The sequence below is a fragment of the Anabas testudineus genome, chromosome 8, assembly GCF_900324465.2.
Source record: "Anabas testudineus chromosome 8, fAnaTes1.2, whole genome shotgun sequence".
Taxonomy (NCBI): domain Eukaryota; kingdom Metazoa; phylum Chordata; class Actinopteri; order Anabantiformes; family Anabantidae; genus Anabas; species Anabas testudineus.
In genome coordinates, this window is record NC_046617.1 from 15,503,106 (window position 1) to 15,521,227 (window position 18,122).

An 18,122-nucleotide genomic window follows, 5' to 3' on the forward strand; every position below is an offset into this window, starting at 1 on the left:
GCCCTTGACTTCACTTGATTTACTGTTTCTGGGAAGGACAAAATGGAGGGTTTGGGGGATGAGTAATTGTAATTAAAGAGAAACTTAATGTTATATATTTAACAAATCACTTTTAGAAATTACACAGAAACCAGCACAAGGAGAATATGATGTTTTAGTGTATTTATTTGAGCATTTTCAGTTTTTACATTTAGTTTTTTACATTGTCACAGTGCAACAAATAAACTTTAAAATCTCCAGAGATAAAATTTAATTTCATGTAAACTTTGTTCTCACTCTACTCGAACAACGTCTCTTCCTGATGTTATTTCTTGTCCACCTACTTTGGCGCATTTTATCTCTCCTTCATTATAACAACCACTAGTCAAGGATTATGTAATATCAATGATATAGTTAAGATAAGCAAACCAGGAAACCATGAAATGACCAAATACTCTCTTTCTTTTGTTACATTGTTAAAAGATAAAACAAACAAATATATTTTTACAGTTAGGTATTTTTAACTCACTTTCAAACCATTGTCATTATTTCTAAGGTATTTTTGCAGTACTTTTATTTATAATTCTATAGGGTCATTATCTGTAATTTTATTATCTTCTTTTAAAGAAGGTGTTTTTACAAAAAATATGAAATCATTTTATTTAGAAGCTGAAACCAGATAATTATTGGAATTTACCATTTTATTTTCTTTTATACTATATATTCACTATTTTTCCTTGAAAATCACAGCAACAGTAGATTTTGAGTATTAACTTTAACATGAATTTTACTTGCTACATGCCATTAAAGAAAATATGGGTGGCTGGTGTGTTTTTCTGTCACTGCCCATTGTAGAAAAATAGGAGTTGACTTTGTCACACCTTAGCAAACAGGGACAGGGTGTGTCCCATTGCACCTATATAACCAATATTCAGCTTATTTAGCCATTAAAAAGTCATCCTTTTTCTTTGACAAAAGCACTCAGCAAGCAGTTTTGCAAATTAAACTAACTCTGTTATATCAATGCTGTATCAAAATAAGAAACTCAAGATGGATCACGGATGTGCATGAGAAAAATGGAAATGATAAAGAGACACCATAACAGCATCGACATAACAGACAGAAGTTAGCACCGTGAAAGCAATATTGAAATTAAATGCAAGAAAAATACTGATGTTCAACCTTTGAGCTGGAATAATTTTCAGATTTGAAATGTGTTTCACATTTCAGCAGCCACAATATGAGACATATTTGATTTCACCTATGTTCTGCTAACAAAGAAGACCAGCCGTATTGAATAAAATGTATCTACAATGTAAGCAACAAGGTTGAAACAGGTCATGAAAGAGATAACAACTAAATTATCCCAAAAACAAAAGTTTGGACAGTGGCTAGGTCTGGGAAAGTTGTGGAGGCTGTAGAAGGGCCAGATGACAACAGCTGTCATGTACATCAACACTGCCAACACATTGCAGCACGTCAGCACCTTGTCAAATGGTGCAGGAAAGAGAGCCAGAAGGCGGCAGATGGTAAAAATGATGATAAGAAAGGCAAAAATGAAGCAGATGGAATAAACAGCAATACACCACTGGAGCCCTGGAAGATTAAATTTGTTGTTTCCCAAGCAGATGAAGATGATACAGGCCACAAAGGCCTCCAGAACCTTCAGGAGTCCTGGGACTGTGGAAAGAAATCCACTGATCTCTCCAGGTTTGGCTCTGGTCAGCCCAACCTCAACAGCATACAGGATGAAGGCCAGGATGGAGGTCACTGTGGCACCGATCGGTCTGCCGCAGCTGGAGCAAGTAAAGAAGACAGGATAGATGACGGACGCTGCCAGCACCTGTACGAAAGGATGTCAAAAGGAAGTGTGAAATGATTTTAAGATACATTTAATTTTGGCTATTTTCCTGACACTATCACAAAACAGCTTAGTGGGAACAATACATTGGGGAAATATTTTGTATTTAAGTAATACACATGAATAGCTTAATGCCATAATGTCAACAGCCAGCATGCCTTATTGAAATTCTACATGTTCAAGCTTGATTTAAGATGCAGTTAAAGTGTTAATTGCAGATCCAAAGTGTATTTTTCACCAAGCTGTACAGCTGTAAAATGCAGCAGGTAGAGTTGTGCAAACTTTTACATTGTAGTAACACGTTTCTTTTTATTTAGGTTCCTTAATTCTGGTTCCACATATTTATTATCTTCTGGAACATACAGTTGTTACATACAGATTTTATTTTTGCCATGGTGGCTGGGCAGTAATGATCTTAACCAACATCTTGTGACCTGTTCACCCTGACTATAAGTGCAGAAGAAAAAAATAATAATAGATACGCACCATTAGAGTAGCCAGCATGGCAAAAGCTGTGGTAAAGTCGCTCCAGGAGATGGGCAACTTTGTGTGGAGACCTGTGAATTCCAGTAAGAGTATGAGGAAGGTGACACAGAAGCAGAAGCACCAGGTGAACATACACCATGTCCAGAAGGAGACAGTAGTGTGGCCCACTGATGCCACCAGGCTGAAGGTGATACAGGTGAAAATCACTTCCAGTATTCGAACAATGCCCACAGGCACCGTCAGCGTCTTCACGTCCAGTGTAACCATAGTGTTGCTAATCCTGTGGTCAGATTACTGTGGCTCTTGTTAGATAGTCTGCGAAATAATATATCACTTCTTCACCAGCTATTTATTCTTCTTTTCTTAAAATAGCGCTTTGGTTTTTGTCGGTTCCAGCCCCCTAATCCTAATAACCCTGCCTGATATTTCCTAATGGACACTTGAAGTTAGGTCAATGTCTAACCTGTGGCCACTCCCTTGTTGCAAACCTATCAGACCTTCTTCCTCTGATGAGCTAATACCCAATAGGCAAGTCCTGCTGCAACGTTTCTGTATGGGGACTGTTGTCTTGATTCACTTCCATTTGGTTATCATTTGCATGAAGCTTGGCCAATAACATGACTCAGTTACACGTAACAGGAACTACACATTATGACACAGGACTCTGGCATGCACTAATTATCCATTATGTTTGCTGACTTATTCGGTTTGGTTTATCAAAGGCTTAAGTAAACTGCAGTTTAGCACTACAAGAAAAGAGGTGTGGAACTAGAGGGAAAACTTTTATGTTGTTATCATTTCTTTTTCTTTCCAGGTGGGAAAGGAAAGGAAACAAGATCAACGATTTGAGAAACAAGTTCTGGATTCAAGACTGACTAATCTATCAAGGGCTATAAAATTCAGTTCCTAATTATTATTAAATTACTAAAGGCCTGCTTCTGGATTGACCTCAATAAATGTGACTGATGACTATTTGTTGGAACTGAACTTAGAACCCAAACCAAATGCACACAATTGTGTTTTGAGCTAAATGCTACCATCCGTATGTTGCTAACTTATAATATTAATAAGAAGTCAACTTAAAAACTTTTATTCTGCTTGTAATTAAGTATGTTATTATGTAATATGCATTTTTCAGGGGGTGGGGTTTAAAAAGTTTCCTCGATAACAGCTCAAGATAAAAAAGAATTTGACTAAAAGGATCAATAATCTCACCTGGATAGCTTAGTTATTCATGAATAATGATGTTTAGCATTCTTGATTTGGCACCGATCTGCAAAGTGCTGTATGTACATGATCGGACACTGGTCATGCAAGGTTCACAAAATTCCCACAGTAAACACATGGTCCCCAAATCATTAGGGAAGGCTAAATTCAGCACTTCTGCTCCAGCTGAAATTCACAGTTTGTCATAACTCAAAACAAAGCTAAAGAGGCACAATTGTGGGTCAAAGGGGTCATAATGTTCCCATGGTGAGAAGGTTTCCCCAAATCATTTGGGATTCAAGAGGCACCCTCATACTATGTTCTTATTCCTCTCATTTAAAGAGCTTTAGCTTACCAGTTTAATGCATTACACAGGCTACACTGAACCCAAAGTTCAACTGTCAAGTCTACTGGTGTTGACTATATGTTCACCAGGGGGCAGTAGAGTCGTGTTTACGTTTGAGGTTGGAGAATGATTTGTTGGTATTGTACATTATGAGAATTTAAAACCACTAAACCACAACATAAACCTGATTCCTTACCACCACAAGAAAGATTGAAGCCTTACCTGAGCTGAACTTGTTTTCTGCAGCCACTTCACTCCTCTCCTGCAGTGGGACGACGTGACCTGGGCACTGACCCTGAACTGATCTTGACTTTCAGTTTAAAAACGATACAGATAGATTCAAAAGAAGCATTCGGGGTTGAGGCCTGTCCTCTTTCTCACTTTTTGTCTTGCCCCCCCAGCATATAACAGGTCCACTGATGGCAATACCTCAGGTTGTTGCTATATTGGTTTTATATTTTTGCTGGTGTTGCCAATTTCTAATTTTGATATCAGTTTAGAGCAATCATCTCTGCTGCTAGAGTGTTTGTTAAATACTGTGTTTTAGAATATCATAAATATTTAACATAATTTGATTAATTAATAAGAGGATATACATTTAGATCATTAGGATAATGAATTGCACTTTGTTTCTTTTTCCTAATCTCCTTAACCCTCTCTCACTGTTTTCTGAGCGTTGCACTGATTTTTTCTCTGTGCCATAGTTCAGTTGAGCTCTGGTTCAGCTTTGCTCAATTAAAGACTATGTACCGTGACGATATGCAAGCAATAAAGTGCATGCATGTACTGCGTCTGTGAGTCTTCATTGCATTTACTGACTAAGTCTACTCTCCCTGACTTCCTGTTTTATTATCATGGAATCAATTAGAATCTAAAGCAATTATAGCAACAAGGACCAGACACTAACAGGATCTCAGAACTCTTTTGTTCTCAGCATGTCTTAACATGATACAGTATTTCACTGCAGGGATTATTAAAAGCAAATAAGGAGACAAACGTGTCTCTCCACCAATTTTACAATTGTATTTAGTCTTAATCTTTCATCATCTGTATAAACAGTGGTTCAGACAGCTGTATAACAATGTGTATAGCTGGAGTCAGTCACTATGGCCACTAATGAAAGAACATAGAGCGCCATGCATTTCCAATTTTCAGTCACATAGTGAGCTTTGAGCACCTCTTGTGGCTGTGTCTTGGGGTGGTGCACTGTTTGTGTCCTAAATTATCTAGATATGAACAATAGTAAAAGAGACAAAAATATTTTCCTCACATTTTTGCCTTTTCACACAGATTCTGAGATAAATCACATGTGCTGTGAAAGGCGTGCTGTGTGGTGTTTTCCATCAGCAGAGAAGAGACAGTTCAGTACTTCCTCCCTTGGAACTGCTTTCTTTTTAGGTGAGGCAGTGAAAGAAAACAACCGAAAAGGAAGGGAAGGAGATAGCGTTACAGGGATGAAATATGGATGCACAAAATTAAAAAGCACCAACACGCTAGACAATAAACACAATCAAAGCATAGGCGCATTAGTTTTTGAATCCCTATTATATTAATCAGTATTATATAAAAAAAAAAGAACACAAAGATTTACTTAGGTAGAAATAATTTAGAGAGAACAGAGACACATCACTGTTCCTTTCTGTGTATCATTTGTTTCTTCCTGTTAAACAATTAAGTTTGTGTTGTTTTGCTTAGAGAGTTCCTGTTTCTGTTCCTCTCTGGTTTGTCAGAGCACATGTCTTTTCTTTCTGCTACATAAGTATAAAATTGTTGCGTGACTTATGCAATAGGTGATTCCTTGGCTGCTGCATTCAGATCATTGATCAATCACTTAAACAACAGACACAACAAAAATGGAAACAGAAAGATGTATTAACAATCCCTAAACACAGCTGTCAGTGGCAGTTGAAGTACAATAACACCTGTCTCCCAAAAAATAAAAAGAAAAGAAAAAGAAAAAGGTGTTAGCATATTGAAGGTAAATGGAAAAAAAACACCGTAGTGTTAATCATTACACTGTTGGAATTCTGCTGACCTCTAGTGGCTTTAAATCATCAGTGACAACTGATGAGTAATTTGATCTCTGTGACCTGAAATATCCGCTTCATTCTGTCACCACACCTTCTTGTGTCAAAGTCATGTGTTTTTCCACACATCACTTGAACGTTTATTATTTTACAGACATTGCTAAACAGTAATGTTGTAAAACAGTGGTGACACGATTCCTTGCAAAATATCCAAATATGAAGCATTGCGACACTTCATACGAGAACTCCTGGTTGTCATGATTCAGCCCTTCACCGTCAGCGGCCCATTTCCACTCAACATCATGAATCACTCAATAAAAAAAAGAAAAAAAGTCATTAGGCTAGTGTTCCTCTAACCTGCTTGTTTTCCAACTTTCCCTGCTCTACCCACAGCTCGTTGCCTGGTCCACGTGTGTTCTTCCAGCTTCTGATTGACTGACGACTGTTTCTTCTTGTTTGCTTTGCTGCACCTGTCACTATAGAACAAAACCCTGGTTAATGGAATTAGTTAGTCATCATCTCAAATTTTGTGTTTGTCCAACACTTAATGAACAATAATGATGTTTCCATCATCTTCAGGTGTGGTTATACTACAGTAAACAGAGATGGACAACATGAGCATGTCACCCAACATTAACATACATTAGCCCTGATATTCAGCCTTGTTTAAATGTCGTCTGCAGTCTCACTTGTGTGCAAGCAAAACTGATATGGTTTTGTGGCTTGTACCCAGTCATAACGAAAAAAATAAACAGAGCAAAAAACCTTGTGGCCAACCAAATGGAAGGTAAAATAAACAGATGTCAGTCTGAGAATGAAATATGGACTTTGATCATGTTGGTTTTTATGAGCAATGTCAAAGTATCATAACGACCCGACACCTTCTTCACTGGAAATGGTCAAGTGCCCAAACAATCAGAGCTGATTCTCTGTGAAGAGGTTTATTCGAAATACTGTATATCAATCACTAACATCATCACTACTAATGTCACCACATGACTGATGATCCTGCACACTGCAACATCTATCTCTCCAAACCAGGCAATAAAACACGGCACTCCCCAATCCATTGCACCAACCTGATAAGTCACATTAAAGTCTGATAAGATGTACATAGGTTACGGTCCTGCCTATGCACTGTGAATTAGCTGGATCACATGTGTTCAGTCAAACAGAAGTTGTATAGGAAATGACTACTGAGAACCAGGGTTGGCCATCCCTGCTCTAACTTAAGTAACAGATAAAACAACAGTGCTGTTATGTTGTCATCTTTTCCATGATGGTGGCTGACTCATTGCCAAGATATAACGTATCTCCCACTCTTTCATGAATCCATAATAGCTGGATTATGACGATTTGCATTAAACTGTTTGCGTCGAGATAGTAAAACTGTCTTACTGTTATTTTAAAAAAAAAGCTGTGTTCCAGTGAAGTGAGAGCACACACCACACCACAAAAACCACAAACTAGCACAGACTTTCTGTAAAAAACTCAAACAGTCATTTCATGGTAGCAGCAGGTTGGTCAATACTCTGTCTAAAGGTAAACCAAAAATCAACCTCTGAGTGAGTTTGACAAACTCATGTCTACTCTTCTCTTATTGTTGAGTTCTGTTCTGTTGTATTGTTGATTTATCAGCCTGACTTGGAATCAAGGAGGAGGAGCTGCACTGAGAGGAAGTATCACTGAAGCAACGGTGCTGTACTTCATTTCACTGCTCTTCCTGCTTCACTCAGGACCAACGCCAGGAGAGAGGCCGCTTGACATTTCTGTATTTCTGTTAAAGGAAACTCACTGGTAGGCAAATTTTATTTGACTCATTTCCAGTTAATGATCAGCTGGTGTTGAGTTAGGTTATCAGTTTTTTGTGGAATAATGTGATATTGTGTTTGTTATTCTTCTCTTACAAACACAAGAATGTAGTGGTTTTATATGATAAGCGCATTTTTATATTTTCATTCTAATATTTATCGTGTTTCAAACCTCGTGGGGTGATATTGTCTCAAACTAAATAGGGCGAGGCACAGTACTGCTGCTAATGGACGCACTTTATCTGAGTATGTGGCTCATGCTGCCCTAATCGAGTTAGGATAAATATATGATGAGGCACAGGCACTTACTGGGTTTATTCACCATGAGCAGCAGACTGACCAGCATATACTACAGCAGTGAGTTCTTATCAAAATACAGGCTAAGGAAGAACAGAACAACAGGCTCTACAGGTACAGAGAAACTGTGTCAGAACAAAGTCCTTTCGACTTTACAGCCCAAGCCTCACCCTCTCCCACTAAGTAAATGACTCTTACAATTAAGGCTGCTGTTTACTGCTTGCATTATGCTACCTTTGATCAAGAACTAGAGTCTTACTGCCGTTTGATTACAACAGTAAAACTGGTTTTCTCGCTGTCCAACTTCAGACATTTTGCAACTAGAGATCAGCCCAAATTGTGCCATCTAGTATCTACTAACTTACTCTAACCTCCAGCATTTGTGCAACCATGTGACATAATCTGCACTGATGACATTTTTTCTATCTAGGAGCAGAGAGTATAGGCAAGAGTAGAGGGAAGTTTAATGTTATTCATATGCATTTACTCACCAAACTAGAGCCAAGCTGAAAATCAGTGATGCTCATTTTTTTGCAATACTAACATTACACTATATGTAAAACAGTATAGGTCTAACATTTGATATTCTAGTGCAATACTGGTGTCATTTTCTCACTTGCTTGTTGATTTTGACGCATCTTTCACAAGTGGCTTTTATGGTTTTCTGAGGAAATTCTGTATTGATGTCCTGCCCTGCCATTTTAGACGTGCAGCCCAATGCAGCCTCCCTGTAAAAGGTTTATTATGATGTCATGTTAGTATTCATGTTGTTTTCATTTAACCCGAGCCACTCAATTAGCTTTCAGCACACAATGCACATTAATTTGACTAGAACGCATGAATGATCACTTTCGTTCGAAGTGGAAACAGGATGTGACACACGTGATAAAGACAACTGAATGTTAATCTGTATTATAAATCAGTTATTCACTTCTATCTTATTTAGATACTTAAGACAAAAACAGGTGGTTGTAGGGACTCAAACCTACAAATCTCTCTGCTTTAGAATTGTTACAAATGCAACATTGGCTTGTCTTTGTAAAAAAATACATACTCTTGTCTAGGTTTCTGAAAATGGACAAAGGACAACCACAGGATGCAGCTCCACCCTATCCAGGGCCACCTATGAACTATGGGGGTCCAATGCCTCAGCCGGGCTTCGCACCTACCGCACCACCTGTTGGATACCAGGGAGGTCTGAGTCTATATCATACTCTAAAAACAACACATCTCTACAGCCAGACATACTTTATGTAAAAACTTCTATGGTGATTTTATGGAAATGTGACTGTGTTTCTTTTGTCAGGTGTTCCTTATCCTCCAGCACCAGGTGCACCTGTAGGTGAGTTAAAGCATCAAATCCAAGTCAATATTGCTCCATGTGAAACACAATACAGACACGTATATGTATGTTAAAGGCTCAATTACACTATGTACAGGCAGAACTCACATCTGCGAACAGATAATGAGACAAAGTCATGCATAAGGTCAGCCTCCCACCAAACTGAGCTGAAGAATGGCCCTTTTGTTGCCTCAGTGCTCAACAAAAACCTATTGTTCAGTGTTTGTTCTTTGCAGTCATATTTTGAGTCTTGCACAAAATTCACATGGGCTATTCACAAGAGGCCCGCCGAGCATTTCCAGCTGAAATCAATCTGATATATTCCAGTTGGATGGCTCAGTAACTTTGTGACAATACAGATATCCTATTCGAAAAACAGACAACCTCTTTATCAAATCACACTTACGTTCCCCTCTGCTGGCCTTTCTGAGTCAGTGCAGTCTGTGTATTTTAAAGTGACACAGTACGTGGCTTTTTCTCTGCCATCCACATATGTGGATTTGTAATGTACATGACTGAAGCTCATATAAGAAAAGAATTAAATAATGCAGCTGGTCAGTGATTAAATATACTGCAGTGACAACCGGGTCTCAAAAGGTGGCACTGGACTCATTTACAGCACAAATGAGTTTAGAGATGACTCCTTTAATAAATCCTCTTCATGTTTATGTGTATTTCTAACACAGTGACTCACGTGGTCGTTACACCTACTCTACATGACGTCCCGGGACAAACTTTGTGTCCCCACTGCCAGCAGACGGTGGTCACAGTGACAGAACACAAAACAGGCCTGTTGACCTGGGCCATTTGTGGTGGCCTCGCCATATTTGGGTAAAGACACACTTTGGGGAAGAATCTCACTACATGTGATGTGATTATCTATGTAAACAAAAATCAGCAATTGTAAATGTGAAACAAGTTTTAAAAAGTTATAAATAACCTTCTTTCCTCCTGCAGGTGTTTTCTTTGCTGCTGTATCCCATTCTGCCTTGATTCCTGTAAAGATGTGGAGCATCGTTGTCCAAACTGCCGCAATGCTGTCTATCTATACAAGCGAATGTGAAACTATCCTGTCAGTAAATGGGGATGAACTCAGTTCTTATGATTCTGTAGCGTTTAATAGCTTTGCTCTGGTTTTTATTGAACAAAATATAAAATGCCCTCAGTGATACTTGTATATTCCTTCCTTCTTAAAAATGTATGATATTTCAAGGATTCCTGCTTCATTTCAATATTGTCTACAGAAACTTTTGTAATTTAATTTAAATAAAGCTCAAAACGAATGCTGCTTACTGTTGACTATTAATAATGCTTACATGGTGTCTGCCAAACATCCACAAGTGGTGGAATGGTTTATTCTAAAGACCTCAAATATTAGTATTAGTTAGTTTCAATCAGTATTAATGTTTCTAGGGTAACGATATTAATACTGATATTATAATTTCTTCAAGATGCCCACTTTAATTAGAAAAACAGAAAGAGAAGGGCAGATAAAACAAAACAAATTGAATTGTCTGTATTGTAGAACTGTCTTGTTGGTAGCCTCTGACATGAAAAAATAATTTGGTTTCTCTCAAATGTCTGACTCAAACTGATATTTAACAACATGAAAGTAAAAGCAAAAGTACAGCCTTAAAAGCACTCTCATCCCCCTCTTCTCAACACCACATGCTTAACACTGTTCGGAGCCACATAAACAAAGGTAAGAGCTTTCTTTCCATTTTTAGGTGGGAGAAAAGCATGCTAAATCACTTTAAGTTAAAGGATTGTTTCTTCTTATGTCATTAGACTTTTTAATTAATTTTAGTTCATGGTTTGACACTTGATGCAGATGACTAACTAGGGAATATAAAGTTTAGGAGAAAGGTTTAATGCTGAATATAAATCAACTTAAATATGCATGAAGAAGAAACTACAAAACAAGAGCAATGTGAAGATAACTAAAGGAAAAACAAGACAAAAGAAGAACTAAATGAAAGCGAAACCAAAGCAGGAATTTTACAGAGAGCTACATGAACACTAAAGTGAGGAAAGAAGATGGACGTGGGGCGTGAGTCTACAAAATTACATGAAGGCAGGGCATGACATGAGAACTGTGACCAAAACAAAAACCATAATAATAAATCTTAATCCAGTTACCAACTGAGATAGAGCAAGAACAAAGCATGGAGATGGATCGGAAATGAAGACAACAGCTCTAATAACAACCTGGCAGCGTGTGCGTGTGTGCGTGTGCGTGTGTGTGTGTGTGTGTGTGTGTGTGTGTGTGTGTGTGTGTGTGTGTGTGTGTGTGTGTGTGTGTGCGACTTGAATAATGTCCCTGATACAAAGATGCAGAGGAGGTGAGTGAGTGCTAGGTTGGAGCCAGTGGACATGAAGGGATAAAAACAGGAAGAGGAATGGGAGGAGCTGAGTGAGTGAGAAAGAAATTGCAGGAAGGGAGAAACCAAGACCAAACCAAACAAAACCGAACATCCTGCTGTATCATTTTTAAAAGTTGTATTTGCACAGTATTGCTCTGATTTGATTCTGGTAAATCTTAGTATATTTACAATACTTAACATAAACTGAGGACAGCGTATGGCTGTAAAAAAAGATTCTGCAAGTTACTGTATACTTAATATTTGTTGTAATAGTAAAATCAGTAGTGGCAAGTAACTATGTATGCTAAGTATAACATGTACATATGTATATGTCTTATTTTTCAGAAATGGGAGGAGGTAAGTGATGACTCAACACTGCTGCTTGTTAAATGACACTATTCCCAAATAATATTGCATAATGTTACACATCAGACAAATGCAGCTTTGTGTATTAATATTCAATATATGTTTTGTTGTTTAGCACTATTTAGTCAGCCATGGAGGACTATGCCAGGGTGAGTATGAGTAAATAAAAAGTTATTTTTGTGTGATTGTGCCTTTGTGGTTCTGCTCTTTAACTTAAACTGTTTATTTTTGTACATTATGTGGCAACAGAACAACAATCACAATGTTGTGCAATTAGTAATACAGTTCATCATACAATATTTTATCATTTTGTTTGCTACTGAACAGGAACCAGGAAACCTTGAGAAATCTGAAATCCTACCAACCTAAAAACGAACAGGTCACACATGTCAGAATCCTGCTTCATGGACCAGCAGGTGCTGGAAAGTCCGGTTTCATCAACTCTGTTGACAGTGTTTTTCAAGGCAGAGCTACTGGTCGAGCTTTGACAGATTCTATTTCTGGGACCAGCTTTACACAAAAAGTATGAAAACCTTCTAAGAACATGATTCATGATTCTTTCTTTCTAAGAATATTATGCAACACTTGGTTGTACTTTAATAGAATGTATTAAAGAATTTATTTTAATAAATGTGGGTTAATTTGCATCTAGATAACTGCAATAACCACACGTTTTGTTTTACAGTATGCTACTTACAAAATCCGCAAAGATCCAGAGAGCTTTTGCTCTTTCATTTTCAACGACATCATGGGATTTGAATCAAGCTATGGAGTCCATGAAGAAGACATCAAACTTGCCCTAATGGGTCATGTGAAAGACGGTTACCGGGTACAATCATTTGAACTAATTATTTGAAGGGGTCCTGTTGGAATTTCTGTAATGTAATGAATTTGAATTGAATTTGAAGGCATCTGAACATATGCAGTACGACTGCCCTCACTTGAATATCAATTGACTTTGTTTTTTTTTGCTTTCTAGTTCCTTTCCGAACGCCGTCTGGTGGAGACTGACACAGGTTACAACTCAGATCCGACTATGGATGACAGAGTTCATGTTCTGGTTTCTGTTGTTCCTGTCATGTCAGTATCTTTATTAAGTGAAGAAATTGTGAAGAAGATGAGAGCTGTCAGACTAGCAGCCAGTGACTTGGGTAACAGCAATAATATAGTTATGACTCTGTGTGGACTAATGTTGTCCTATTAGATTTTATGAATCAAAATACAAGAAGAACAAATGTTTATCTGTCTTTATTTGAAGGTATTCCTCAAGTGGCTATTCTAACCAAAGTCGATGAAGCCTGCCCTAAGGTGAAAGGAAATATAAAAAATGTCTACAAGAGCAAGTACCTGAAGGAACAGGTAACTTTCTTTTATTATCTTAGAAGTTCAATGTGAATGTAATTTGTAATAAACATCAGTTTTACTGTACACCACTGTGTAACTGACCACAGAAATGTTTTAAATTAGGTTGAGAAATTCAGCATGTTGCTCGGCCTCCCAGTGAACTGCATCTTTCTTGTGAAGAATTACAGTTCAGAAATTCAAACAAACGATGACTGTAACGCTTACATTCTGTGCGCAATGAATCAGATCATCTCACTAGCAGAAGACTCCCTCGACAACCCACCAAACCAACCCGCCTGCTGAGACAAATCGCTCATGTTTAAGGCATGATAACATTTTTTATAAATGCATCAGTGTGAGGTCACTCTTTTTTTTTTAGTTAACCATACTGTGAACCAAGTTTTTTTGTTGAATTGAAAATTTTGTCTAAATCTAACGTATTACCTTTTATTCTATATTATTAAAAATCTAATCAAAGCAGCAGCTTCTCTGGAAATAACAATTTTATGATAAACTGTGTGTCCTCTGTCTTGCTGTAATAATAATTTAGATGCAGCTGCACAAGCCTCCTGAAGAGCTCTTAATACTGTGAGGTTGGTTATTGTGTTAGTTGGTTGTTGTCATAGTGTAATTCCTCCCTTTTCCTCCTTTTATTAATGTCACTATGGTGTTAGATCATGGCAATAAATGCAGAATCTAATTTGGCTTTGATATTTCAAAGATTCGTACTTCATTTCAATATTGTCTACAGAAACTTTTGTAATTTAATTTAAATAAAGCTCAAAATGAATGCTGCTTACTGTTGACTATTAATAATGCTTACATGGTGCCATGTCAAACATCCACAAGTGATGGAATGGTTTATTCTAAAGTCTTCAAATATTAGTATGAGTTAGTTTCAATCAGTACTGATCGAGTTTCCTGGGCAATGTGATTAATACTGATATTATAATTTCTTCAAAATGCTACTTTAATTACAAAAAGAGGAAGAGAAGGGCAGATAAAACAAAACAAACTGAATTGTCAGTATTGTAGAACTGTCTCATTGGTAGCCTCTGACAAGAAATCATTTGGTTTCTCTGAAATTTCTGACTCAAACTGATACTTAACCACATGAAACTAGAAGCAAAAGTTCAGCCTTAAAAGCACTCTCAGCCCCCTTCTCTTAACACAACAGGCTTAACTCTGTTCGGAGCCACATAAACAAAGGTAAGAACTTTCTTTCCATTTTCAGGTCTGGGAGGAAAGCATGCTAAATTACTTTAAGTTAAAGGATTATTTCTTCTTATGTCATTAGACTATTTTATTAATTTTGGTTTCTGGTTTGACACTTGATGCAGAACACTAAATAGGGAATATAAAGTTTAGGAGAATAGTTTAATGCTGAATATAAATCAACTTAAATATGCATGAAGAAGAAACTACAAAACAAGAGCAATGTGAAGATAACTAAAGGAAAAACAAGACAAAAGAAGGACGAAATAGAGCAAAACCAAAGCAGAAATATCACAGAGAGCTACATGAACACTAAAGTGAGGAAAGAACATGAACATGGCGTGAGTCTACAAAATGACATAAAGGCAGGGCATGACATGAGAACTGTGACCAAAACAAAAACCATAATAATAAATCTTAATCCAGTTACCAACTGAGATAGAGCAAGAACAAAGCAGGGAGATGGATCGGAAATGAAGACAACAGCTCTAACAACAACCTGGCAGCGTGTGTGCGTGTGTATGTGTGTGTGTGTGTGTGTGTGTTTGTGGCTTGAATAATGTCCCTGATATGAAGATGCAGAAGAGGTGAGTGAGTGCTGGGTTGGAGCCAGTGGACATGAAGGGATAAAGAAATGGGAGGAGCTGAGTGAGTGGGAAAGAAATTGCAGGAAGGGAGAAACCAGGCCCAAAACCAAACCAAACAAAACACAAACTTGGATCCTGCTGTATCATTTTTAAATGTTGTATTTGGACAGTAGTGCCCTGATTTGATTCTGGTAAATCTTAGTATATTTACAATAACATAAACTGAGGACGACATATGGCTGTAAAAAAAGATTCTGCAAAATACCGTATACTTATAATATTTGTTGTAATAGTAAAATCAGTAGTGGCATGATTAACATAACATGTACATATGTATATGTCTTATTTTTCAGAAATGGGAGGAGGTAAGTGATGACTCAACACTGCTGCTTGTTTGATGACACTATTCCCAAATAATATTGCATAATGTTACACATCAGACAAATGCAGCTTTGTGTATTAATATTCAATATATGTTTTGTTGTTTAGCACTGTTTAGGCAGCCGTGGAGGACTATGCCAGGGTGAGTATGAGTAAATAAAAAGTTATTTTTGTGTGATTGTGCCTTTGTGGTTCTGCTCTTTAACACAGTCCAATACATACAGTATTAATACAGTCCATCATATAATATTTTATCATTTTGTTTCTTACTGAACAGGAGCCAGGAAACCTTGAGAAATCTGAAATCCTACCAACCTAAAAACGAACAGGTCACACATGTCACTCTCTAGTTCCTTTCCGAACGCCGTCTGGTAGAGAATGACACAGGTTACAACTCAGATCCCACTATGGATGACAGAGTTCATGTTCTGGTTTCTGTTATTTCCGTCAACTCAGTATCTATATTAAGTGAAGAAATTGTGAAGAAGATGAGAGCTGTCAGACTAGCAGCCAGTGACTTGGGTAACAGCAATAATATAGTTATGACTCTGTGTGGACTAATGTTGTCCTATTAGATTTTATGAATCAAAATACAAGAAGAACAAATGTTTATCTGTCTTTATTTGAAGGTATTCCTTAAGTGGCTATTCTAACCAAAGTTGATGAAGCCTGTCCGAAGGTGAAAGGAAATATAAAAAATGTCTACAAGAGCAAGTACCTGAAGGAACAGGTAACTTTCTTTTATTATCTTAGAAGTTCAATGTGAATGTAATTTGTAATAAACATCAGTTTTACTGTACACCACTGTGTAATTGACCACTGAAATGTTTTAAATTAGCTTGAGAAATTCAGCATGTTGCTCGGCCTCCCAGTGAACTGCATCTTTCTTGTGAAGAATTACAGTTCAGAAATTCAAACAAACGATGACTGTAACGCTTACATTCTGTGCGCAATGAATCAGATCATCTCACTAGCAGAAGACTCCCTCGACAACCCACCAAACCAACCCGCCTGCTGAGACAAATCGCTTATTAAGGCCTGATACATTTTTTATAAATGCATCAGTGCGAGGTCACTCTTTTTTTTTTAAGTTAAGCATTTTATAAAGTTTCTTGCTATATACATGTATTATATCCTATAAAGATGTATTTGAGATTTTATTTTACAATACATTTTGTAAATGATGTTCATGAAGATGTTGATGTTTCTGGTTATGTTAAGGTATGACAGGAGGGTTTAAGCACTATAGCAACTGCTATCCAATACATGTGGGCCTAGCTGACATTGATGTTGAGATTGTTGATTAGTGCTCCAGGTCATTTTCAGCCATTGCAGTGGTCCATAGGGAAATGTTGGACAAAAAAGTAGATTTTACTCTTGTGTAAAACCAGTTTGACTTGTAAAACTAGTGTTATTATGGCCCATGAAAGGACACAACAAAGGGGTATTACCTGATGCCCTGGAAATGAGAATGGGTTGCTGTTGCTAAAAGAGGCTCAGACAGTGGTTAACCTGTGAAGGGTTCATCATTGAGTTCAGCTGGAGGACGCTTGGTGCAGCTATTTTTCTTAGAGAGGTCACTAACAAAGGAGTTCCTGACTATCTCTACACATCATGCTACCACTGTGAGAGCATGAAGAAGTGGCTTTGCCATGACACAAACACAGGCACTGAAGGCCCCTGAAAAAGATGACATCCTAACATGATTAAATACTGCGTTTGATCAATATTTCCTTATGCGTATGTGAGAAAAGCCATCAGAGAAGAGAAACCTTTTCAAAGAATCACATGACTAAAATAAAAAGGAAGTCAGAAGACTGCAGCGGACCCTAACTCAGGAACTTATGTCATTTTGTGTTTAGTCAGTCAGTAACAACCTCAGAATACAGTGCAGCATGAGCACAGTGAACTTTAATCTTTTTCTTTCTTGAACCGCAACCATGAGGTGTTATCAGCCTCATAAAGATGATGTCCAGAACTTTAGGATTCTACTTTATGGACCAGGTGGCACTTTGTCAACAGAATAATACTGGCTGAACATCATGTTGCATTCTGTTGGTGCTGGGACAGATGAAAAGTAAAAAGTAGTAAACAAAACGTCCACAACTGGGATGTCAACTAACGGTGTGGCAAAAACCAGAAAGGTAACAACTGAAAATCATTGCTAGAGGGCTAAAACAGAAGAAGGAACACAGTAAACTGTCTCACAAAGGGGTGAGGCAGAGGCGAGGTCAAAGTCCAAAGGTAGGTCAAAATCACAACAAGAAGCAAGGCAGGAGTTACAGAGCTGAAGAACAGAATGGACATGGACAAAATGCCTTGTGTCCATTATTCAGTAGGTGGCACTGTTGTCACAATATTTTCAGTGTTTCAGTACAGAAATGATTAAAATCCCAATAAGTAAAACAGGGAACCTTTTACCCTTTTTGCCTTCACTGACATCAGTAAAGGGACTAAACAAATGAGTTGGGTTTGGAAGACATTAAACTGGGCATGATGGGACAAGTAAAA

At 37.6% G+C, this 18,122-nt stretch overlaps 3 protein-coding genes and 1 long non-coding RNA gene across 5 annotated transcripts; 3 read left to right on the forward strand and 1 right to left on the reverse strand.

Annotated features, from left to right (window-relative positions):
* Positions 1-303: 303 nt before the first annotated feature.
* Positions 304-2,750, reverse strand: LOC113160817 (myeloid-associated differentiation marker homolog). Its single transcript, XM_026358263.1, has 2 exons — positions 2,327-2,750; positions 304-1,822 (listed from the first exon to the last, which is right to left on the reverse strand). The coding sequence occupies exons 1-2, from the start codon at positions 2,591-2,593 to the stop codon at positions 1,241-1,243; spliced, it is 849 nt and encodes a 282-aa protein (XP_026214048.1). The 5' UTR covers positions 2,594-2,750; the 3' UTR covers positions 304-1,240.
* Positions 2,751-7,555: 4,805 nt separating this feature from the next.
* LOC113161618 (LITAF domain-containing protein-like) lies at positions 7,556-10,647 on the forward strand. Its single transcript, XM_026359358.1, has 5 exons — positions 7,556-7,702; positions 9,078-9,208; positions 9,320-9,355; positions 10,042-10,186; positions 10,313-10,647. Exons 2-5 carry the CDS (start codon positions 9,088-9,090, stop codon positions 10,416-10,418), a joined length of 408 nt encoding a protein of 135 aa, XP_026215143.1. The 5' UTR covers positions 7,556-7,702; positions 9,078-9,087; the 3' UTR covers positions 10,419-10,647.
* Positions 10,648-10,970: 323 nt separating this feature from the next.
* Positions 10,971-14,206, forward strand: LOC113161612 (interferon-induced protein 44-like). The gene is made up of 8 exons (XM_026359346.1): positions 10,971-11,057; positions 12,064-12,075; positions 12,200-12,233; positions 12,412-12,607; positions 12,770-12,913; positions 13,064-13,235; positions 13,343-13,443; positions 13,552-14,206. Exons 1-8 carry the CDS (start codon positions 11,024-11,026, stop codon positions 13,729-13,731), a joined length of 873 nt encoding a protein of 290 aa, XP_026215131.1. The 5' UTR covers positions 10,971-11,023; the 3' UTR covers positions 13,732-14,206.
* Positions 14,207-14,606: 400 nt separating this feature from the next.
* On the forward strand, positions 14,607-16,852 carry LOC113161628. 2 transcript variants are annotated; one of them, XR_003298761.1, is made up of 5 exons: positions 14,607-14,637; positions 15,584-15,595; positions 15,720-15,753; positions 15,889-16,133; positions 16,241-16,852. It is a non-coding gene; the product is annotated as an uncharacterized LOC113161628 (long non-coding RNA). The 2 variants fall into 2 exon arrangements; XR_003298760.1 differs by lacking the exon at positions 14,607-14,637 and having other exon boundaries at positions 15,489-15,753; positions 16,241-16,850.
* Positions 16,853-18,122: the final 1,270 nt, after the last annotated feature.

Coding starts and splice junctions, on each gene's coding strand:
- LOC113160817 (XM_026358263.1), bottom strand. CDS start 2,593: ATGGTTACACTGGACGTGAAGACGCTGACGGTGCCTGTGGGCATTGTT. Junction 1,823..2,326: donor CCATGCTGGCTACTCTAATG/GTGCGTATCTAT, acceptor CCTTTCGTACAG/GTGCTGGCAGCGTCCGTCAT.
- LOC113161618 (XM_026359358.1), top strand. CDS start 9,088: ATGGACAAAGGACAACCACAGGATGCAGCTCCACCCTATCCAGGGCCA. Junction 9,209..9,319: donor ACCTGTTGGATACCAGGGAG/GTCTGAGTCTAT, acceptor TTCTTTTGTCAG/GTGTTCCTTATCCTCCAGCA. Junction 10,187..10,312: donor GGTGGCCTCGCCATATTTGG/GTAAAGACACAC, acceptor TTCCTCCTGCAG/GTGTTTTCTTTGCTGCTGTA.
- LOC113161612 (XM_026359346.1), top strand. CDS start 11,024: ATGCTTAACACTGTTCGGAGCCACATAAACAAAG. Junction 12,608..12,769: donor GGACCAGCTTTACACAAAAA/GTATGAAAACCT, acceptor TTTGTTTTACAG/TATGCTACTTACAAAATCCG. Junction 13,444..13,551: donor GCAAGTACCTGAAGGAACAG/GTAACTTTCTTT, acceptor GTTTTAAATTAG/GTTGAGAAATTCAGCATGTT.